Source organism: Anomaloglossus baeobatrachus, chromosome 1, assembly GCF_048569485.1.
Source record: "Anomaloglossus baeobatrachus isolate aAnoBae1 chromosome 1, aAnoBae1.hap1, whole genome shotgun sequence".
Classification (NCBI taxonomy): Eukaryota; Metazoa; Chordata; class Amphibia; order Anura; family Aromobatidae; genus Anomaloglossus; species Anomaloglossus baeobatrachus.
In genome coordinates, this window is record NC_134353.1 from 191,535,505 (window position 1) to 191,557,979 (window position 22,475).

The 22,475-nt window shown below is 46.5% G+C and overlaps 1 protein-coding gene across 8 annotated transcripts in view; it reads right to left on the minus strand.

Moving 5' to 3' along the window:
* Positions 1-22,475, minus strand: part of RAPGEF2 (Rap guanine nucleotide exchange factor 2) — a 288,204-nt gene that overhangs the window by 153,761 nt on the left and 111,968 nt on the right. For all 8 annotated transcript variants that reach the window (XM_075347428.1, XM_075347417.1, XM_075347422.1 and 5 more), the window contains exons 3-4: positions 20,375-20,431; positions 3,318-3,401 (exon numbers count right to left, since the gene is read on the minus strand). In XM_075347428.1, coding sequence (XP_075203543.1) covers positions 3,318-3,401; positions 20,375-20,431 — 141 coding nt within the window. The remainder of the gene's footprint in view (positions 1-3,317; positions 3,402-20,374; positions 20,432-22,475) is intronic.

Consider the following 22,475-nt stretch of genomic DNA (forward strand, 5'->3'; position numbering starts at 1 on the left):
GTGTGTGTGTGTGATCCTCCTGACACACAAAGCAAAAACTGGCTAGGACTGGCTACCAGGGGGAGGGAGGAGCTACACGTTTGAGTGTAGTTCTTTGTGTGTCCTCCGGAGGCAGAAGCTATACACCCATGGTTTGGGTCTCCCATAAGGAACGATAAAGAAAAAATTCTAAACGCCAAAATTACAGGTTTTTTTTGGTCGTCACAAACTTTGCACAAAATGCAATAACTGGCGATCAAAATGTAGCATCTGCGCAAAAATGGTACTGTTAAAAAACCTCAGCTCGAAATGCAAAGAATAAGTAGTCACTAAGCCATAGATCCCGAAAAATGAGAACGCTATGGGTCGCGGAAAATGGCACAAAACGTACGCTACTTTTTTGGACAAACTTCTGATTTTTTTTTTAACCCCTTAGATAAAAAGTGAACATATTCATGTTTCGTGTCTACGAACTCGCACCGACCTTAGGCATCATTTGGACACATCCGTTTTACCATATAGTGAACAATATGAATAAAATATCTCAAAAACAATAGTGCAATCTCACTTTTTTTTGCATTTGGAATTTTATTGCGCTTTTCAGTACACTATATGGTAAAACTCATGATTTCATTTAAAAGTACAGCTCGTTCCACAAAAAACTAGCCCTCACATGACCATAACGACTGAAAAATAAAAAAGTTACGTCTCTCAGAAGAATGGCGAAAAAAAAATGGAAAGCGCAAAATCAGCCGGTTGTGAAGGGGTTAAAAAACGCAGGCATTTTCCAATTCAGTCTGGGGGAAAAAAAAAACAGCAATCACGTGCATGAGATTTCTGAATGCACAACTTTAGCTGGCACTGTAAAGAAAAGCAGCGTTTAATTTGCATGGAGAGACCGCAGCAAAAAAAAAAAAAAATGTTATGAAAATGCAACATGTGAACGTAGCCTAAAGGCTTGTTTTTTTTAGCAGCAGTTAATGAGGAGAGAGCAGTAAAATGCTGAAGTGCATATTACTCAAATCGAGCAGGATGGACGCACGGACGGGTTAAGGCCCCTTTACACACAGACTTTCTAGTGATCCCACCAGCGATCTCAACCTGGCCGGGATCGTTGGAAAGTCTCTAACAGTCGCTGGTGAGCTGTCAAACAGGCAGATCTGGCCAACTTCGCAGCAGCGATACGGACCTGCAGAACGACCTCGCTGGAAAGGGAACGCTAGCACGCCTATGGGCTGGGTTGCTAACGATGTCGTAACAGTGTCAAACACACCGATACATACTGCGCAGCGGGAAACAAAGGACCAAAGAATGGTCCTGAACGACTTGTAGTGATCAGCGACCTCACAGCGGGGGCCAGGTCGCTGATGCGTGTCACAAACTGCAATGTCGCTGGGGAGGTCGCTATTACGTCACAAAACCGATGACGTTACAGCGATATCGCTAGCGATGTTGCAGTGTGTAAAGGGGCCTTTAGAGTACACAGTATAATGGAAGTGAATGAGGAACTCTTCCGGAAGACCCGTACAGAAGGTCTAGGGGTAGTGTTGGGGGAGGAAAATTGGTAAACTGGATGGAAACTGTGCTCAAATGGAAGGAGAAGAGCATGGGGAAGACGTCTGGCCTCTTCTGACTACCAGGTCGCTACTGGGAACAATGTTGTCAGAGTATTACACCACTAAAACATACAAATTCAGAATTGGCACATTCATTGTGATGTGACACTTCTGCGGCGGCTGTGAGCTGCTATTTTTAGGCTGGGAAGGGCTTAACCATGGGCCTTCCCAGCCTGATACTACAAGCTAACAATCTATAAGGAAACATGGGGGACACAAAAGGTAAAAAAATCTTGTGATGTATGGTCCAGCCTTTCCTATAATAGGGGTTTTCATATATAGCTGCATGAAGCAGTCATTAGCTAGAACAATTATAAAGTGCTATTGGGTGCATGGAGGGTGGGGAGACAGGTGAATATGAGGGTCCAGATTTGGAGGAAAATTTAGGAAGGGAGGGAACAGAGAAGAGTTAGATTAGGCAGGTGAGAGGCCCGTCTGAAGAGATGGGTTTTTAGAGCACAAAATTGTGGGGTTAGGCATTAATCAGATTGCCGGGTAGTGCAGTCTAGAAGCAGTACAAAAAACTGGAATGGGGTGCACAGCCAATTGCTGTCATATTGGCAAATTGTACACCGATACCAGGGGAATGATGTACCAAATCAAATAAAGTACATTTCTAATGAAGAAGTAGGCCTCTGAAGGTCCCTGCGGGCTAAGAGGCGTACCAATGAGTAGTACTACTGAACGCAGGGCCCAAAGTCCACACCGTCAGTGAAACAAGAACATTCGGGTGACAAGACTGGCAAACTACACAAATGAGTATGAGATGAAGCAAAAATAAGTACATGAACAAACATACAACCTGTGGAATGCCAAAGACCTGTAACAGATGCAACAAACAATAGAGGGTGAAAAACCCCCAAGTAAAAACCCAGTTAACCATGTCCTCGCAAGGGAACAGGAGAAAGCTAGTAGGGTCTCCAAGAAGACGAACATCTGAAACCCTCAGATTTCAAGAAAAATGAGCATCTTAAACCCACACATATCGCTGCATGAATATATAGCTTCTTCAGGAGAATACCTAGAGAACTGGTGCAGCATGAGAGAAGTCTTTGAGACAGAAGTGGGAGGTTAGGATTAAAGAGGATGAATGTCTTAGATCAGTTCCAGAATATAAAGCACTAGTAGTGTAATAGAGGTGAGGGAGGAGATGTATGGCAGTGCAAAAATGTTGGGAGCTTTGTGGGTGAGAGCGATAAGTTTATATTGAACTCTGTGGCGGATTGGTAACCAGCGCAATGACTGGCACAGGGTGGTGACATCAGTGAAGCGGCTGGACAGTAATACGACCTTGTCTGTAGGATTCAGTACGGATTGTAGAATAGAGAGTTTAGTAAAGATAAATTAGAATAATTAGAATAAAAGAGAGTTGCAGGAGTCCAGACGAGATTTAAAACCTTTTAAAAGGAGGCCTAAAAATCATTAGCTTGTGGCATATTCCCTGGTGTAAACTGAGATATGCCATCAATGACAGGATAGCGATCATTCGCCGGATCTGCCATCTGATCATTGCTTCGTGTAAGTCCTAAACAACCAACGGTTGACTTTAAATCCTCTCTTCCCATGTATAAAGACCCAGTGTCTTAGCCTACAGACATCTAACCCAGAAATGGAAGAATCAAACACCACATCCCATCAATTACAGCATATTAATATGTACATTACATTTCCAATAAGACCTATAAAATACCATATTAAGATGTTCACTCGGGATCCACCTACCTGCTCCTAGGGAGAAACATGGACTCTTTGATGAACACAGACCCAGAAAGAAGGATATACCAGCAACTTCCAATGTCATCTGGGCTGAAATTAAAGAAAATAGAGACAATAATTAACATATAATAAACTCAAAGGGTCACATAACAGACAAGTGTAGCTGGCAATCACCTACACTAATGAAATATCCTATTAGTAATGTTAATAGCGTGCAGCCATCCATGATGTGTACACCAACACGAAATGATGAAAAGTGGAATTGCTCTGACTTCTGAGATGACAGACCGGATTACACAAGACCGGCTTTACCAAAGACAACTCTAGACAGGAAGTGAAACCGCCAACTTGTGGATTTTTTTGCATTTCCTGAGCTTCGATTTGATTTTCAGGCATTTTCCAGCACTTTACATTTTTACGTATCAGCTAAATTGTAGGCAAGTTTAACAAATTCCAATAAAAGGGAAGTAAAAATGTGGTTACGCTCCAGCTATGGAAGCGAGCAGCCAGAGATCAGACACGCTGGAGTTTCTCTCCACCTAGTGGACACAGCAGGGCTGACGGCATATGACTGGTATGGCACAGGGATACCTTACAGAGCCCGATATGGGAAGGTGCCATTGTACGGTAGCCTGAGAACATGCAATACAGATAAACTCTGGCAATGACGGAATTACTGGACAAAGGGTCCTTTATACGGCTCCTGATAACAGGTTATGTCGGACAATGAAACCACTCCAGAAAGCCCGCCACCACTGTACAAACACCAACTACCCATGCCAGCCCCGATAATCGTCACAAACCAGCAACTCATACAATGGATCCAAACTGATTGGACAAGCGATTGGTCCACAACATTTATCAGAAATCAACTAATCTTTGACCAGCAAGCGAAAAAAAGCTTTTCTTTTCATGGTTTCATCACTAAACATACTGGGAAATGGGTTGAAAAAAGAACATTTGAACAATTAAAATAAAATGAAAAAAGGTTGCTTGGGATTAGGAAAAAAAGCTCTATCAAAGCACCACTCTTACCCTAGAGCACCACTCTTACCCTAGAGCACCACTCTTACCCTAGAGCACCACTCTTACCCTAGAGCACCACTCTTACCCTAGAGCACCACTCTTACCCTAGAGCACCACTCTTACCCTAGAGCACCACTCTTACCCTTGGGCAGGGTCCAGTATCATTAATGGTGCCCTTAATCCTTTGATATTGAAAGCTATTGCTCTTTAGTACAGACATACACCATAATGCTAGGCTCATGTGCTTCCCTCTTCCAACAACTTACAATATCTTCCTGGAGTGCAACAGGAGCGGGCCTATGAATGCAAAATGCTCAATCCTTATCATTTGGACATCAACTGTTGGGGAGAGTCGGGATGACCCTATACACATTAAACAGGTGTCATGTTTGCCCAATTTTAATCTAACACGTTATGGGGTCCTTACCGCACTGCTTTAACCCAACGCTTATATCATTAGCCGGTTGCTAGACCGAGTGAATGGCCACCACTCAGACATACAAATTACAGAAAGGCACTAGACAGGGCTCCATATTGTTGCCACTTCTCTTGGCCTTGGCCACTGAACCCTTGGTGTGTAGCCTAAGACAGTGAGAGGAGAAAATGAGGAGCGAGGGAGTATCTATGCAGACGATATGCTGCTTCATCTAGATCAGGGTTTCCCAAACTCTAGTCCTAGGTCCCCGACAAGTCATGTTTTCAGGATTTCCTTACTATTGAACAGGTGATGGAATCATTATCAAGGCATCACCTGTGCTATTTAAGGAAATCCTGAAAACATGACCTGTTGGGGGTCATGAGGACTGGAGTTTGGGAACCACTGGTCTAGATAACGTAACATCTTCAATCAGTCCAATAAGACCAATTATAAATGGCTCCGGAAGTTGGTCAGGTTAAATCAATTAACTGGACCAAATCTGTTCTGATGCTGATATAATATATAATTATTGCCCATTCTTCATTTGCAAACAGCTTGAGCCCAGTGAGGTTGGATGGAGAGCGTTTGTGAACAGCAGTTTTCAGCTCTATCCACAGATTCTCGATTGGATTCAGGTCTGGACTTTTACTTGGCCATTCTAACACCTGGATACGTTTATTTGTGAACCATTCCATTGTAGCTTTTGCTTTATGTCTGGGTTCATTGTCTTGTTGAAAGACAAATCTCCGTCCCAGTCTCAGATCTTTTCCAGACTCCAACAGATTTTCTCCAAGAATGGTCCGGTATTTGGCTCCATTCATCTTCCCATCAATTTTAACCATCTTCCCTGTCCCTGCTGAAGCAAAGCAGGTCCAAACCATGATGCTGCCATTACCATGTTTGACAGTGGGGATGGTGTGTTCAGGGTGATGAGCTGTTTTGCTTTTATGCCAAACATTATTTGGCATTGTGCCCAAAAAGTTCGATTTTGGCTTCATCTGACCAGAGCACCTTCTTCCACATGTTTGGTGTCCCAGGTGGCTTGTGGCAAACTTTAAATGACACTTTTTATGGATATCTTTGAGAAATGGCTTTCTTTTTGCCACTCTTCCATAAAGGCCAGATTTGTGCAGTGTACAATTGATTGTTTTCCTATGGACAGACTCTCCTACCTGAGCTGTAGCGCTCTGTAGTTCATCCAGAGTGATCATGGGCCTCTTGGCTGCATCTCGGATCAGTCTTCTCCTTGTTTGAGATTAAATGTTTGAGGGACAGCCGGGACATGGTAGATTTGCAGTGGTATGATACTCCTTCCATTTCAATATGATTGCTTGCACAGTGCTCCTTGGGATGTTTAAAGTTGTGGAAATCTTTTTGTAACCAAATCCAGCTTTAAACTTCTCCACAACAGTATCACGGACCTGCCTGTTGTGTTCCTTGGTCTTCATGATGCTCTCTGCGCTTTAAACAGAACACTGAGACTGTCACAGAGCAGGTGCATTTATACGGAGACTAGATTACGCACAGGAACCTCTGGAGTGAGTTTGCTGCACTGAAAGTAAAGGGGCAGAATAATATTGCACGCCCCAATTTTCAGTTTATTCTTTTTTACAAAACTTTAAAATAAGCAATAAATTTCATTCAACTTCACAATTGTGTCCCACTTGTTGTTGATTCTTCACCATAACATTAACATTTTTATCTTTATGCTTGAAGCCTGAAATGTGGAAAAAGTTTAAAAAATTCAAGGGGGCTGAATACTTTTGTAAGGCACTGTCCACTTTCATTCCCTATTTCGCTCTTTTCCATTCCCTCTCGGCTTATTTTCTATTTTTTTATTCAATACAGTACCATGCAGCAAAGAATAAAAAGCAACCTGCCCATGTATATACTAAAGAACGGGTGGCATTAATGGGTTAAGCTGATGAAATATTCACACCATGGCAGGCCAGGCTGCATTTTAACAAATACGAAAATACAGTAAAAATAAAAAAAAAAGAAGTAGAGATGAAGACGTGAGACACCCTGCAATTCTACTTTCAAGATTGAATTGGAAAAGCCATTTCAGAACGATTAGCTTGTAGCCAGAGACCCATGCTGGGCTGCTGCGGCACGTGACCCGGCTGATACAAAAAGGATGACGACATCGTCAGACTATTATGTTCATCAGCCCACAAGAAGCCTGTCATTAGCGGCAAGCACCACTGCTCTCACTGTGGAAATAAAAGCCCCTTTTGCTTGATGATTCAGTTACTGAAGGTTCATAAATCCCCAATGTATGAGGTTTGTAGAAAGATCTGACCTCTGGATGACAAGATACAAGAGAAGCGACATCTGCTTTATTATCGGCATTCTGCGTTCTGGATGTGGGATCGTATAGCAGTGATCGGGGGGGATCTGGGCATCCTCTAGCCATGCGGCTTTATTTTATGCCCTTTCTTTGGCATATATGCATTTACAAACAGAGCTGGGAAAGCAAGATGAAAGGGGCAATATCATCATTTTATATATACACAAAAATTTCACTCCATCCGACTGTCACCATATGTGGACTCTGCAGGGCTTATATCTAGTGTGCATGGTAATATAAAAACATCGGCGTACTATGGCTGCAACCAGACAGAACAACAAGTGTTTTTAATGTTTTTCAGATTTCCCAGAAGCTGCTCTACAGGAACTAAAAATAAAAACAAGAACTGAGTAATGAACGCATAGAAGGGTCCTCCATGGCAGAACGTGATCACATGACTTTAGGAGGTGTAATTGTTTTGTTTAACTGGGGCTTCAGAGTGTGACCCATGACTGGAGTACTGCTTCCCCCTCCTAGTAAAAGTACCGTATACTATGTACATACACACCGGTAGTGTATACTATAAATACAGTCTATGTACTTAGTCCTGTTTTAGTCTACGTTTTACAATTTACATTTTTACACAAAATAGAGGTGCTGGTATTGGCGCAGCTACCACACAGGAGCTCAGGGGCACAGCTACCACACAGGAGCTCAGGGGCACAGCTACCACACAGGAGCTCAGGGGCACAGCTACCACACAGGAGCTCAGGGGCGCAGCTACCACACAGGAGCTCAGGGGCACAGCTACCACACAGGAGCTCAGGGGCACAGCTACCACACAGGAGCGCAGGGGCACAGCTACCACACAGGAGCTCAGGGGAACAGCTACCACACAGGAGCTCAGGGGCGCAGCTACCACACAGGAGCTCAGGGGCACAGCTACCACACAGGAGCTCAGGGGCACAGCTACCACACAGGAGCTCAGAGGCACAGCTACCACACAGGAGCTCAGGGGCACAGCTACCACACAGGAGCTCAGGGGCACAGCTACCACACAGGAGCGCAGGGGCACAGCTACCACACAGGAGCTCAGGGGCACAGCTACCACACAGGAGCTCAGAGGCACAGCTACCACACAGGAGCTCAGGGGCACAGCTACCACACAGGAGCTCAGGGGCACAGCTACCACACAGGAGCTCAGGGGCACAGCTACCACACAGGAGCTCAGAGGCACAGCTACCACACAGGAGCTCAGGGGCACAGCTACCACACAGGAGCTCAGGGGCGCAGCTACCACACAGGAGCTCAGAGGCACAGCTACCACACAGGAGCTCAGGGGCACAGCTACCACACAGGAGCGCAGGGGCACAGCTACCACACAGGAGCTCAGGGGAACAGCTACCACACAGGAGCTCAGGGGCACAGCTACCACACAGGAGCTCAGGGGTGCAGCTACCACACAGGAGCTCAGGGGCGCAGCTACCACACAGGAGCTCAGGGGCGCAGCTACCACACAGGAGCTCAGGGGCGCAGCTACCACACCGGAGCTCAGGGGCGCAGCTACCACACCGGAGCTCAGGGGCGCAGCTACCACACCGGAGCTCAGGGGCACAGCTACCACACAGGAGCTCAGGGGCACAGCTACCACACAGGAGCTCAGGGGCACAGCTACCACACAGGAGCGCAGGGGCACAGCTACCACACAGGAGCGCAGGGGCACAGCTACCACACAGGAGCTCAGGGGAACAGCTACCACACAGGAGCTCAGGGGCGCAGCTACCACACAGGAGCTCAGGGGCGCAGCTACCACACAGGAGCTCAGGGGCGCAGCTACCACACAGGAGCTCAGGGGCGCAGCTACCACACAGGAGCTCAGGGGCGCAGCTACCACACAGGAGCTCAGGGGCGCAGCTACCACACAGGAGCTCAGGGGCGCAGCTACCACACAGGAGCTCAGGGGCGCAGCTACCACACAGGAGCTCAGGGGCGCAGCTACCACACAGGAGCTCAGGGGCGCAGCTACCACACCGGAGCTCAGGGGCGCAGCTACCACACCGGAGCTCAGGGGCGCAGCTACCACACCGGAGCTCAGGGGCGCAGCTACCACACCGGAGCTCAGGGGCGCAGCTACCACACCGGAGCGCAGGGGCACAGCTACCACACAGGAGCTCAGGGGCACAGCTACCACACAGGAGCTCAGGGGCACAGCTACCACACAGGAGCTCAGGGGCACAGCTACCACACAGGAGCGCAGGGGCACAGCTACCACACAGGAGCGCAGGGGCACAGCTACCACACAGGAGCGCAGGGGCACAGCTACCACACAGGAGCGCAGGGGCACAGCTACCACACAGGAGCTCAGGGGAACAGCTACCACACAGGAGCTCAGGGGCACAGCTACCACACAGGAGCTCAGGGGCACAGCTACCACACAGGAGCTCAGGGGCACAGCTACCACACAGGAGCTCAGGGGCACAGCTACCACACAGGAGCTCAGGGGCACAGCTACCACACAGGAGCTCAGGGGCACAGCTACCACACAGGAGCTCAGGGGCACAGCTACCACACAGGAGCTCAGGGGCACAGCTACCAAACAGGAGCTCAGGGGCACAGCTATCACACAGGAGCTCAGGGGCACAGCTACCACACAGGAGCTCAGGGGAACAGCTACCACACAGGAGCTCAGAGGCACAGTTACCACACAGGAGCTCAGGGGCACAGCTACCACACAGGAGCTCAGGGGCACAGCTACCACACAGGAGCTCAGGGGCACAGCTACCACACAGGAGCTCAGGGGCACAGCTACCACACAGGAGCTCAGGGGCACAGCTACCACACAGGAGCTCAGGGGCACAGCTACCACACAGGAGCTCAGGGGCACAGCTACCACACAGGAGCTCAGGGGCACAGCTACCACACAGGAGCTCAGGGGCGCAGCTACCACACAGGAGCTCAGGGGCACAGCTACCACACAGGAGCTCAGGGGCACAGCTACCACACAGGAGCTCAGGGGCACAGCTACCACACAGGAGCTCAGGGGCACAGCTACCACACAGGAGCTCAGGGGCACAGCTACCACACAGGAGCTCAGGGGCACAGCTACCACACAGGAGCTCAGGGGCACAGCTACCACACAGGAGCTCAGGGGCACAGCTACCACACAGGAGCTCAGGGGCACAGCTACCACACAGGAGCTCAGGGGCACAGCTACCACACAGGAGCTCAGGGGCACAGCTACCACACAGGAGCTCAGGGGCACAGCTACCACACAGGAGCTCAGGGGCACAGCTACCACACAGGAGCTCAGGGGCACAGCTACCACACAGGAGCTCAGGGGCACAGCTACCACACAGGAGCTCAGGGGCACTCTTTCCTACAGGCTTTTTTCTCCTTGATTTCCTAATATTATAGTTCCTATTATCTTGAATTAATCTTTGATTTAAAAAAAAACTAGAGGAAGGTGTCAAGACTGGAGAATATCACTGGGGTTCACCAAGTACAAATTTTCTCTAGGGCATGTAGTGTATGTGGATGGGACAATGTTGGAGAAAGTTATGCTGGCTCATGTCAATGTGTAGGGGCACATTCACATTCGATATTGTCTTTTAGGATTACTACTTCCAATAGGTGGTACTAGAGTTCAGGTCCTTTCCCTCTGAAGACGCAATTTGCATAGGAACATACCATCACTTTCTGGAACGGAAAGCCTTTATTAACAAAGGTGTTTTTGGTCACAAACTATACACACAGACACAAAAAAAAAAAGAAGTATATGAACCAACCTTAAGAGAAAAGAGCCAAAGTTGGAATACCAGACACAGACTGTGGAAAACCCTGGTGCTGTGCCTGGAAAAGCTTCTTCTGGAAAAGTCACCCGTAAAAGAAAGAGTATACATAAAAAAAACAAAAAAACAAACAAAATGTGAGGTTTTGACAGTTATGTAAAATTGCTGAGAAAAAAAAAAGTGTGTGCAAAGAAGGCGCGGTATACGTGCAGTCAACTTGTGTGGTTCATTGAGGGAACCATGAATGCCATGTACTGTGTTACACTGAAGTAGAGCATGATCCCCTTCCAATTTGTATTCCAAAATAACGACCCCAAAGACGCCTCCAAGATGATCACTGCCTTGCTAAAGACACTGAGGGTAAAGGTGCTGCACTGGCCAAGCATTTCCAGACCTAAACCTTATTTAGCATCTGTGGGGCCTCCTCAAACAGAAGGTGGAGGAGCACAAGGTCTCTAACATCCACCAGCTCCATGATCTTGTCATGGAGGATGGAAGAGGATCCAGCAGCTCCTGTGAAGCGCTAGTGACCTCCATGCCCAAGAGAGTTAAGGTAGTGCTTGAAAATAATGGTGGCTACACAAAATTGACACCTTGGGCACAAGTTGAACACTTTCACATAGGGGTGTACTCACTTTTGTTGTCGGCACTGCACGTTAACTTGTTTTTTTGTTTTAAAGGACTTTGAAGTCCAGCTCCATACACGGTATATGTCTGACCACTGCTAAGCTCTGGGAGATGATTTGGGGGGCTGTCGGACTTCTAACAATCAGAATTTGATACATTGCGCTGGTTTCAGCAAGGCTTGCAAGTGCTTACACTGGGGAGGTGGGGATAAGCTACGACCAGACACCTCTCACAGCAACCTCTCCGGCGAGAAGAAAAAGTTTGGGTGTTGATCTTCCTCTCCCTGGGCATAGTCTGACAGGGAAATTCAGTAGGCCCCAACGCACAAAAGATGTTTGGACAGTGCCGAAGAAATCGATGTCTTCATCCGTCATCAATTTATGGGAGCCTGTAGACTCTCAGCAAACAATAGCACTTCATATCTTGCAGAAAATATCGGAAAACAATGCCTGATTTACTGCAGTGCAGGGCTGGCATGGCTCCAGCACAACTTTGCCAACTGCCTGCTTAATAGGAGGTATAATACACCTTTGGGAAGAGTGAAAAAGCAATAGAGCGGCCCTTCTGCAGAAGCCCTTTGCATTATTAAATATCCTGCTGGATGACTTTCATGTTGTCTTCTGGAACGGGCAAGGAGAAAGAAGAGATCCGTCAAACATTTGTATGCTGGCACATACTCCTACCAGACCTGTCTTTTACTCACACTTGCTGTCCTCAATCCAACACGCGGAGATATTTCTGGCACATTTTTAGCACATTCTCCAACCACAAAATGATTAATTCATACTTGTCAAATATGAAGCAATAAAAAAAAAAAAATATATGAATACCTTCAGTAAAAAGATCGAGCGAGAGAAGCCACATTTATAAATGGATGACTGATCATCCTGCATACTATACTGGGAAATAATGCCCAGTGCCTTATGGAAGATCTGGTATTGGAGGTGATTGTGGGCTGCAATTTAGCAAACAAGTGGGAAAGCAAACAAGCAGATCTAACTAGTTATTTCCTATTTACTGGTTCAAGCAGCGCGCCGGCCCACGAACGTGAGGCCGAATATAATGACACGTGGATTGGGGGTAGGACTGAAATACCAGCCAAGGCAATTAGAAAGAGGACATGAGCTAGATCTGAGCCTCGCTCTCTCCGAATACATCACTACATGAGTCACCTGTACATCCTGCAGCCGCAAATTCTTGGGATGACAAAAACATGCCCTGGCAATGAATTAGGATCCAGTGCTATAAATGAGGCATTAGGCAAACTGTGCTGCATGTATCACTGCATCTAGTACAGATGTAGGTTAGATCTATCGTGATCTTAGATCTCAAAAATAAAATTTGGGGTATATGTTAGGAGTAAAATTTGTGCCCTAGTCCAGGGGTTACGGGGCCTGCACTTGCCACCATGCTTGTAACTCTTCTGACTAGTAGGCCCGGTAGGATGCAAGGCATATATCAGACCCCAATGATGACGTCAAGCTCGGCTTATTAATCAGAAAAGGTTCAGTGGATCCCGCTGGTAGGAGAACCAACATGGCTGCTAGATCCCATTATAGGGATAGAAAAGTTATTAGAAAAAGTGTAAACCAACAGGTATCAAAACAATGGAGATCAAAAGGAAATTTGTATATTTGTAGGGTCAATGAGGACCTACCACTACATTCAAAATGTGCCCTGGGAGCTTTCCTGGCTATGTTCAACGTATATGCTGGGAGCCTTCTTGGCTATGTTCAACAAATACGCTGGGAGCTTTCCTGGCTATGTTCGACGTATACGCTGGGAGCTTTCCTGGCTATGTTCGACGTATACGCTGGGAGCTTTCCTTGCTATGTTCGACGTATACGCTGGGAGCTTTCCTTGCTATGTTCGACGTATACGCTGGGAGCTTTCCTTGCTATGTTCGACGTATACGCTGGGAGCTTTCCTTGCTATGTTCGACGTATACGCTGGGAGCTTTCCTTGCTATGTTCGACGTATACGCTGGGAGCTTTCCTTGCTATGTTCGACGTATACGCTGGGAGCTTTCCTGGCTATGTTCAACAAATACGCTGGGAGCTTTCCTTGCTATGTTCGACGTATATGCTGGGAGCTTTCCTGGCTATGTTCAACAAATACGCTGGGAGCTTTCCTGGCTATGTTCGACGTATACGCTGGGAGCTTTCCTGGCTATGTTTGATGTATGTGCTGGGATCTCTCCTTGCTATGTTCGACATATGTGCTGGGAGCTTTCCGGGCTATGTTTGACATATGCGCTGGGAGCCTCACTGACGCAAATTCTGAGTGTTCATAAGCACTTTATGTGAGCCAAGCTCTGAGAAGGAGCAGTAAACCTTTTCAGCATGAAATCTACTGTTTGTAGGGTCAAACAAATGCTTGAGTGCCCACAGACAGGTATTAGATTGTGACTAAGATCCCTATTGCACTTGCTCCACATTAATGAATTCATCATACATGACATTCAATGTAAGCTGTCAAATACTGGCTTGTGGATTTTATATAATAAGAATGTGACCACATTTAAGGAAAAACCAGACCTCGATCTGCTGGTCCTCGCTCTGCGGTCTACCGCAAGGTCACAATTTACTGTCTGACCATACACATGACACTATCTTCATAAATGGAAACAGTTGACGGAATTCTTGTGATTCTACTGCCGTAAACTTATGTGAATATTGACCAACCCCACAGAACTAAGATGATTGAGTCACTGAGGAAACATTACAGAATGAATTACCCAATGACACGTCACAGCACGGTGATGGCCGATGTTGCCATCATTACACGCGTCACAGGAAGCAGTCAGTGTTGGGATGACCACACACACACACACACACACACACACACACACACACACACTATACGTAGCCTGGTAGCCTGCCAAGTGATCGCTCTAAAGTGTGTGGAGCAAGGTTCCATGTAGCTTAGCTGTATAACATGTAAACTGCACCCAACCAATCATCAACCCAAAAACATCATACATGGACCAATCTAATAAGCAGACAAGGCTGCAAGAGAATAGTTTAGAATCTTTGATAAGGGACCTTTTCCCACTTCATTTAGCCCCTTTTAGGGATTTACACAGAATCCCCAAGCGAAGCCATAGCGCTCAATGAGATAAAAGGACCAATGATCTCCACTTGCACGTTTTTTGGACAGTAAACTAGTAGACTACATTTTAGTGCTTGTCTGGACACACAGACACTTTCAGGAACACAAAAACACAAAAGAAGTTGATTTGAATCATTGAAGTTTATGGTTCAGCTGAGGGTTTGTCTGAACCCCAAATTCAGCCAGAACACCCCCAAAAGCTATGCAGAAGACAGTGTGAATATCGCCTCTATTTGTTTCATTGTTCTCTGTGGCTCCATTGGGTGAACACCTCCAAATGGACACCAGACAAAAGGAGGGAAATACTATACAAATGGCGCCTAACATGTTCACATCCATGATTCAACTGCTCCCAATTGTGAAGGAAGAATGCGACAATGCTTTACATGGCAATTACTCAATGAGGATTAGTCATAATCACTGTTGAACTTGCCATTACATGGGTTCAAGATCACAACCATCCATTGACTGCATTTGCACACTATTTTTTTTTTTTTTTTTACTTTTCTTAATGTCTTCAGGCTTGACAATCTCATAGGGTGTGGTAATTCTCACAGGAACTCACTGAAACAAAGACTTGCTAAGGGGAGTGACTAAGTTGGATGGATGCTGGGAGTGTCTTTACTTATTATGAAGTTATGAATTTTGCCATTTGCTATCATATAAGAAACACCTAAATTTATGCATGATACGCCATATTTCTGAAGAGTATAATAAACATGATCTTCATTAAATTCACTTAAGAGCTCTGGAGATCCCATGCCTGTGTATTTCTATATTTTTCACCTGTGCCATAGAATGAATCCCAGACACTTAATTGGAGTCAGAATGGCTCCAACACTTTCAACCTGAAAAACTTGCAATCACGATTCCACCTAAAGAAAATAGTCTTTGACACAACTTCTGACTTGAATTTTGACTATGATGTCAGTGCATCTATCTGTAAAATAGTAATGGAGCTTACCAAAAGGAAACCTGCTTATACCAAACATGCTTCTGTGATTATGAGGTACAACCAGTGTTAATATCAGAGCGCTGAATGGTCCACATATGGACTCCTCAATCAAAGGTTCTCCCACCTGCGCTACCAAAGTGATTCACATGTACTATTTCTAATTTTATACTTCTATGAATTAATCTCACGAGTAGATATAGAGATGCATGGGTAAGGATTCCACAAAGTTTCCTAAACGGAAGTAGCCAGGATTAAACCACTTCAACATTAACCATTTGATGAAATCATATTACACCTAATCCAACAAGCAGAATGGACACAGAAAGGACACGTAAATAGAGTGACCAATAAAATCGCACAATCGATGCATACGTTTACAGAAAAATACTGCGAACTTCAAAAATCACCCCGTGTATAAGACGCTGAAAAAGGCCTAGATCAGTTGTTTAGGTGTCCCATGCCGTATTACACAGATATGGTAGCTCCTGATTATAATGTTTTCAGAAGTCAGGGGGTTGCTCTCCATAAAAAGTGATCTATCTTGGCTATTTGAGACCTGGGAACAAAGATATTCCTGGAGCGATCCATTAATTTTTGGCAGAACAGTCATCCACTAGTGATGTCCTAAGCTGGAGATGCCTATAGTGTGAATGCTGCCCCCACCACACTCAGGAATACATGGCTCCTAATTATATGTCTATTCTGCTCACTGGAGACATTACGTCATACTAGGGGTCTCAAAATGCAAAGCAGCAAGGCTACGAGTTACGCCAACCACTGGGAGCTCTGCAGAAATAGTTCTTGACAATAATTACAAATAGCTTTTACATTATAGTCATATCCCCTAGCTAGAAGCCGAGGTTTACCCAGCAATATGGATACATAACTCACTGCTCATATGGCTTCTGTAAATGTGTAGGTTTACACAAAAAAACAAAAAAAACACTTGCTACCTCACCTGAGAGCAGCATAATGTAGGCAAAGAGACTGTGAATCCAACAATGTATCACATAGTTAACTGGTGGCAGCAGTTCTGACGCAATCAGGGGCTTTAAACTTAGCAATACAGCAGTGCTGAGAATGCTGCCCCGCCCACACCAGGCTCCCTGTGTATAATGTCTATAGAAAGTAAGCTACTAATCACAAAAGGAGAAGTGAATGTCGGACTTCCAGGCACAAGGCAATGTAGTCCCAGCAATGATGGGGTCCACTCCTCACTGAAATCTGTGTTTAAGCCCTAGAACCTACTGTCTTCAGATTGGGTTAGGGACTCTAGATTGTGAGCCCCAGTGGGAACAGTGTTGCTGATGTATATAAAGCGCTGTGGAATTAACAGCGCTATATAAATGAATAAATATTATTATTATATAGCATGGTTAAAAAAAAAAAAAAAAGTCCTGGATAAGCCCTTTAAAGGGAATCTATTAGTTTTTAGGCCCATAGCAAAACCTGCTAACAGTAAGGTAGTTGATAACCAACTACCTGTCTGTTGTGGGGAACCATGAGCCAGCGGTGACTGGACGCAAGCCTTGCATGACATCACATCATCACGTGAGCCCCGGGAATGTGAACTGCAGCACAGGAGGCCGATATAGGATATATTATTTTACATGGGAGTAGTGGACAACCCCTTTAAAGGCGATGTGTAACAGTCTAAGCATGGACAGCAATGTACAGACTGGTTGGGGGTTTCCTGGACATATCATTCCGCCTCATATATGCCCAAGGGGCTGTTCAGTTCAGGTCAGGACACACTGGCTGTGTGATTTCAGCATAAAAGGAAGCCATCATCAGCAAATGGCTATTTTTAAACAAGGTTTTTGTGTTACATGTATTTTTAACACACTTGCTTCCTGAAACAACAGGAAATTAGTCTGTAACAAAAAAAAAAGTCAAACATGTATATAGCCACAATGAACAAAGTCTAACTCTAATATTTACATTGAATCATCTAACGAGCATGTGCAAACGGTGACATGAAGGGAGGAGGCACAGTGACATCGCTGACTGTGATTGGTGGATACTGAGTTATCAGCTGTGTCACCTGTCACTGTCATCCTGCCTCTGCTGATAACAAAACTCCTGTGAACTATTCCTGGAAGGACAGGAGGTAAAAGTCTAAAAAAAAAAAAAAAAAAAGTCCCAGTGGCCATTGTGAAAATTCAAAGACTACCAATTTTTGTTTTTTAATTTAAAAAAAAAAAAAAGTCAATTTAAATTTTCTGCTGACACATTCATCATACATGTCATACTTTTATTACCCTTTAAGCCCAGTTTGCCAATAATTCTTACATACAATAAATCCCTTCTTTTAGGAGCCTAAAGGGATCATCTAGATGGCCCAAACTGCGCACTCATGCCCACCACATAATGTACGGAGCATTGCCACTTGCAGTGCCCCTACATTCAGCTTATTAGTGCAAGTGCTGGGGACTAGATATCAAAAGTGTGATATGAATGTCGAGTACAGGTCATTAATATTAAAATTTTGGAAAACCACTTTATAAAACAGAATAAAATGCATTATAGGAGAATATAAATTATTTCCTAAATGCACCATTGCCTGCAAGATGATGGGATGGAGGAAACCCTAACATAGCCCTGGACACAATCAGGGTACCTAGAGTCCCTAACCCAAGAGTAAACCGAGCATGGGCCACAGCACAATGGTAATGGCGGGCAGCCGCGGGCAGCACTCAGTGCCAGGGTGCATTTGGTAACATGCACAAGGAACGCTTCTAGAGAAGACAATAGGCAGTTCACATGAACTCCACGTCCAGCTAATTTCCCTAAAATAAAGCACAGGGCGAGCGTCATTAATGGCCAATGTGCTGGTGACCGGGACACGCTGTACTAATCATGCCGCCTTTCCTATGCTCACGGTGTGACAATAGATACGGCTGCCCCAGGGAATCGGTAAACCATGTACAGCCACTCTCTGTGGTTTCAGCTTTCAGGCTCGGATCCAAAACCTATGAGATGACTTATTTAGATAGATGTGAAACTGAATACCCTGCTAAAATGCTGATTAACATGGCGCTGCCACCTCTGCCCATCCTCATAGCGTACGCCACAGGCACAGAGCTGTGAGGAGCAGGAGATGGTATTATACAGGCAGCTTCTAACAATTCACTGTCATGCCTGAGCACGATCTGACAATAGGCGAGGACGGGCACAGTCAGACACCAGGTCACAATGCCAGCCCCCTCTATTCACCGTGCAGTCATGTAATAACGGACTATGCCTTCCCCATAGGTCTGATGCTGGAATGTGATAGCATATAGTCACGTGGACAAAATAATCGAAGCCTGGCACAGCTAGAGGACAGAGAGCCTACATAGTGAATGCTGCGGCCTCATCCTTCTCAATCAATGGGAGTCTCAGAATATGGACAAACTGATGACATATCCAAGGAAAGTGCCTTCAATGTTACAGGGAATCCATCACTAGGTTTTTGCCACCTAATGCGAGAGCTGCCTAATGTAGGGGCCGTCAATTACCGGGCTTCTTTCTATAATCTTGATAAAATCAGTGCTTTATCAGCAAGAGATCATCACTGGAGGACTAGTAAATCTGCTGCAATGTAGTCCTCCATATTCATAAGATGTTTAAAACTCTGCCACATCCACAGATTGGCATTTCTCTGTGGACATTGTGCACAGGCAGAAAGCTGCCAATCAGTGGTGTAGACTGGGTTATACAGAGATCAGCATCAGAGAACTGTAGATGTGCATCAAATAAAACAATTATTTTAGCAACACGACAGCAAGCAGCCCAGTAAGTGACACATCGCTGGAGTCAGGGTCTGTGCCCCTACATCATGCTGCTCTCAGGTGGGATACCAAAAACCTGGTGACCGGTTCCCTTCAAAGAACACTTGAGGGGTGATTTTTTTTTATCATATGACTTGTGTCTTACATTTAAAAAGCTATGACCGCCCGGCCCCTCCCCCCTCTGCCCAAGACCGCCCGGCCCCTCCCCCCTCTGCCCAAGACCGCCCGGCCCCTCCCCCCTCTGCCCAAGACCGCCCGGCCCCTCCCCCCTCTGCCCAAGACCGCCCGGCCCCTCCCCCCTCTGCCCAAGACCGCCCGGCCCCTCCCCCCTCTGCCCAAGACCGCCCGGCCCCTCCCCTCTCTGCCAAAGACCGCCTGGTCTCTCACTGTGCCGAGTGCCCCAAACTCCCTCTCTCTTCTCCATAGAGTTTAATAGGAGCTGTAAGCTGACACTTGGTGATAGTGAGCTCGGTATTTGGTCACTCCAAGATGGATTTGAGCTATTTTTCAGGTGTATGAGACGTTTAGGAGGCAGGGAAAATAAAAAGGTGATCATAAGTGGAGAAAAAAGCTAATTTCTCTGAAAAGATGTAATACAAGTCTCCTATATTATTGATATATGCAAAGTTTGTTGAAATGGTGGTGACTATATAAGGCTTTTACAGCCCTATTACAGGCCATGGTGTAATAAATATCTGCAGCACATGATGCATAGCACTGCGGTGTAATTAATGGTGTGGGGACAAGTCGCGGTGTGATAATTATTATCTATATGCTTGTTATAAGTAGCTATGACTTAGATGGGTGAATAAGCGGGGAAACTGGCGATGCCCTGCAAATGTGGCCATCCAGTAACAGCTAGTACATATGATGGCGGTGATAAGATAAAGGCTGGACGCGTGTAATGTGGGCTATGTCTCGGTATCATACAAATACTTCACATTCCTGGCTTATCACTTATCACTGAGAAAAGGGAATGTGCAAAACATAAATTCCCAGAACTGTACAATGGAGAAAAGAACAAATCCTGATATGAAGCCCGACATACTGCAGAAGGACGACAAATGCCACTTACTAGTATAAGACTTCATTAGCCTCGTGCCTTTCATATCGGACAGTTTCACACATCAATCTGCAAAACAAAGACAGAAATATCACAAAGGAGGGCATAAAGACATATATACATCCCAGTGATGCGGCCATACCGTGTGGGAACATCAGGCGCATAGTGGACAGCCATGACCATGTATCTGATGAGCGGAGAAAGTGAAAAGCAGTTAATGAGAAACTTTAGGCACCGACACATCAAAGAGCAAGAGCCAAAAATAATGTGATATGGAACTAGTTTAACTTCTCACACGGGTCCATGACCCTAGATCCTCAGGAGTATACAGCGGCCTGATCATACAGATGGTAGGACTCCACTGTGATGTGTGGGCTTTATGGATGATACTCTACAGTATTGGTGTATTCTCCTAGAGACCAGCTCCATACATACAGCACATAGCGGAGCACTGTATGGCGGCACATTATGTAATACAACTCCGCGTGCCACAGTCTCCATGGACAGGATGCTTAAGTGGGCTACAGCTAAATACATTTTTGGGCATAGTCAACTTTATCCTTTTGTTGAAAAAAATATATATTGAAAATTGAGATATAAAAGATGGGGGAGATAAAAGTCACATCACATGAAGCGCAAAGGAAGAGAAAAATCCCTCGCTGACACATCGCGTTCAGCCTCCCAACAATTTCCAGCTTGGATATTTTCCATACCAATTAAGTAGTTAAGAGACGGCAGTTTTACATGAACAGCCCCGTGTAATTGTGCTCTCCGAGATCCTGCAACAGCTCCTGAAATGGTGCAGCTGCTCCTCCATAGAGCTCCAGATCGGCCCCGAAACACAACTCCTACACAGCCTCGCTGCCTGCCATGTCCGCGCAGTCACGGGAAGTGTGGGGTGTCAGCGCCCACTACGGGGGAACGGTCACAGACTGGAGTTATATGTATATGTGCTTGACTACCTATGTGTAACCTCCAGGTTATTACAACAGGTTAAAAAAAAAAAAAAAAATTAAACTTCAGTTATCCCCAGAAGCACTGCTCCCCGTAACCACTCAGTAATAAGGTGCGCAGCATCCGGAGCAGGACGCCAGTAGACTTATCCGCATGCATACACAAGCCACAGATAAACCACAAAGACCTGACAAAGCTGCAAAAGCCGGCTGTACTGCCGTGTGCAGGACATCTAAGCCGGCCATACTGCCGTGTGCAGGACATTTAAGCCGGCCGTACTGCCGTGTGCAGGACATCTAAGCCGGCCGTACTGCCGTGTGCAGGACATCTAAGCCGGCCGTACTGCCGTGTGCAGGACATTAAGCCGGCCGTACTGCCGTGTGCAGGACATTAAGCCGGCCGTACTGCCGTGTGCAGGACATCTAAGCCGGCCGTACTGCCGTGTGCAGGACATCTAAGCCGGCCGTACTGCCGTGTGCAGGACATTAAGCCGGCCGTACTGCCGTGTGCAGGACATTAAGCCGGCCGTACTGCCGTGTGCAGGACATTAAGCCGGCCGTACTGCCGTGTGCAGGACATCTAAGCCGGCCGTACTGCCGTGTGCAGGACATCTAAGCCGGCCGTACTGCCGTGTGCAGGACATTAAGCCGGCCGTACTGCCGTGTGCAGGACATTAAGCCGGCCGTACTGCCGTGTGCAGGACATCTAAGCCGGCCGTACTGCCGTGTGCAGGACATTAAGCCGGCCGTACTGCCGTGTGCAGGACATTAAGCCGGCCGTACTGCCGTGTGCAGGACATTAAGCCGGCCGTACTGCCGTGTGCAGGACATTAAGCCGGCCGTACTGCCGTGTGCAGGACATCTAAGCCGGCCGTACTGCCGTGTGCAGGACATCTAAGCCGGCCGTACTGCCGTGTGCAGGACATCTAAGCCGGCCGTACTGCCGTGTGCAGGACATCTAAGCCGGCCGTACTGCCGTGTGCAGGACATCTAAGCCGGCCGTACTGCCGTGTGCAGGACATCTAAGCCGGCCGTACTGCCGTGTGCAGGACATCTAAGCCGGCCGTACTGCCGTGTGCAGGACATCTAAGCCGGCCGTACTGCCGTGTGCAGGACATCTAAGCCGGCCGTACTGCCGTGTGCAGGACATCTAAGCCGGC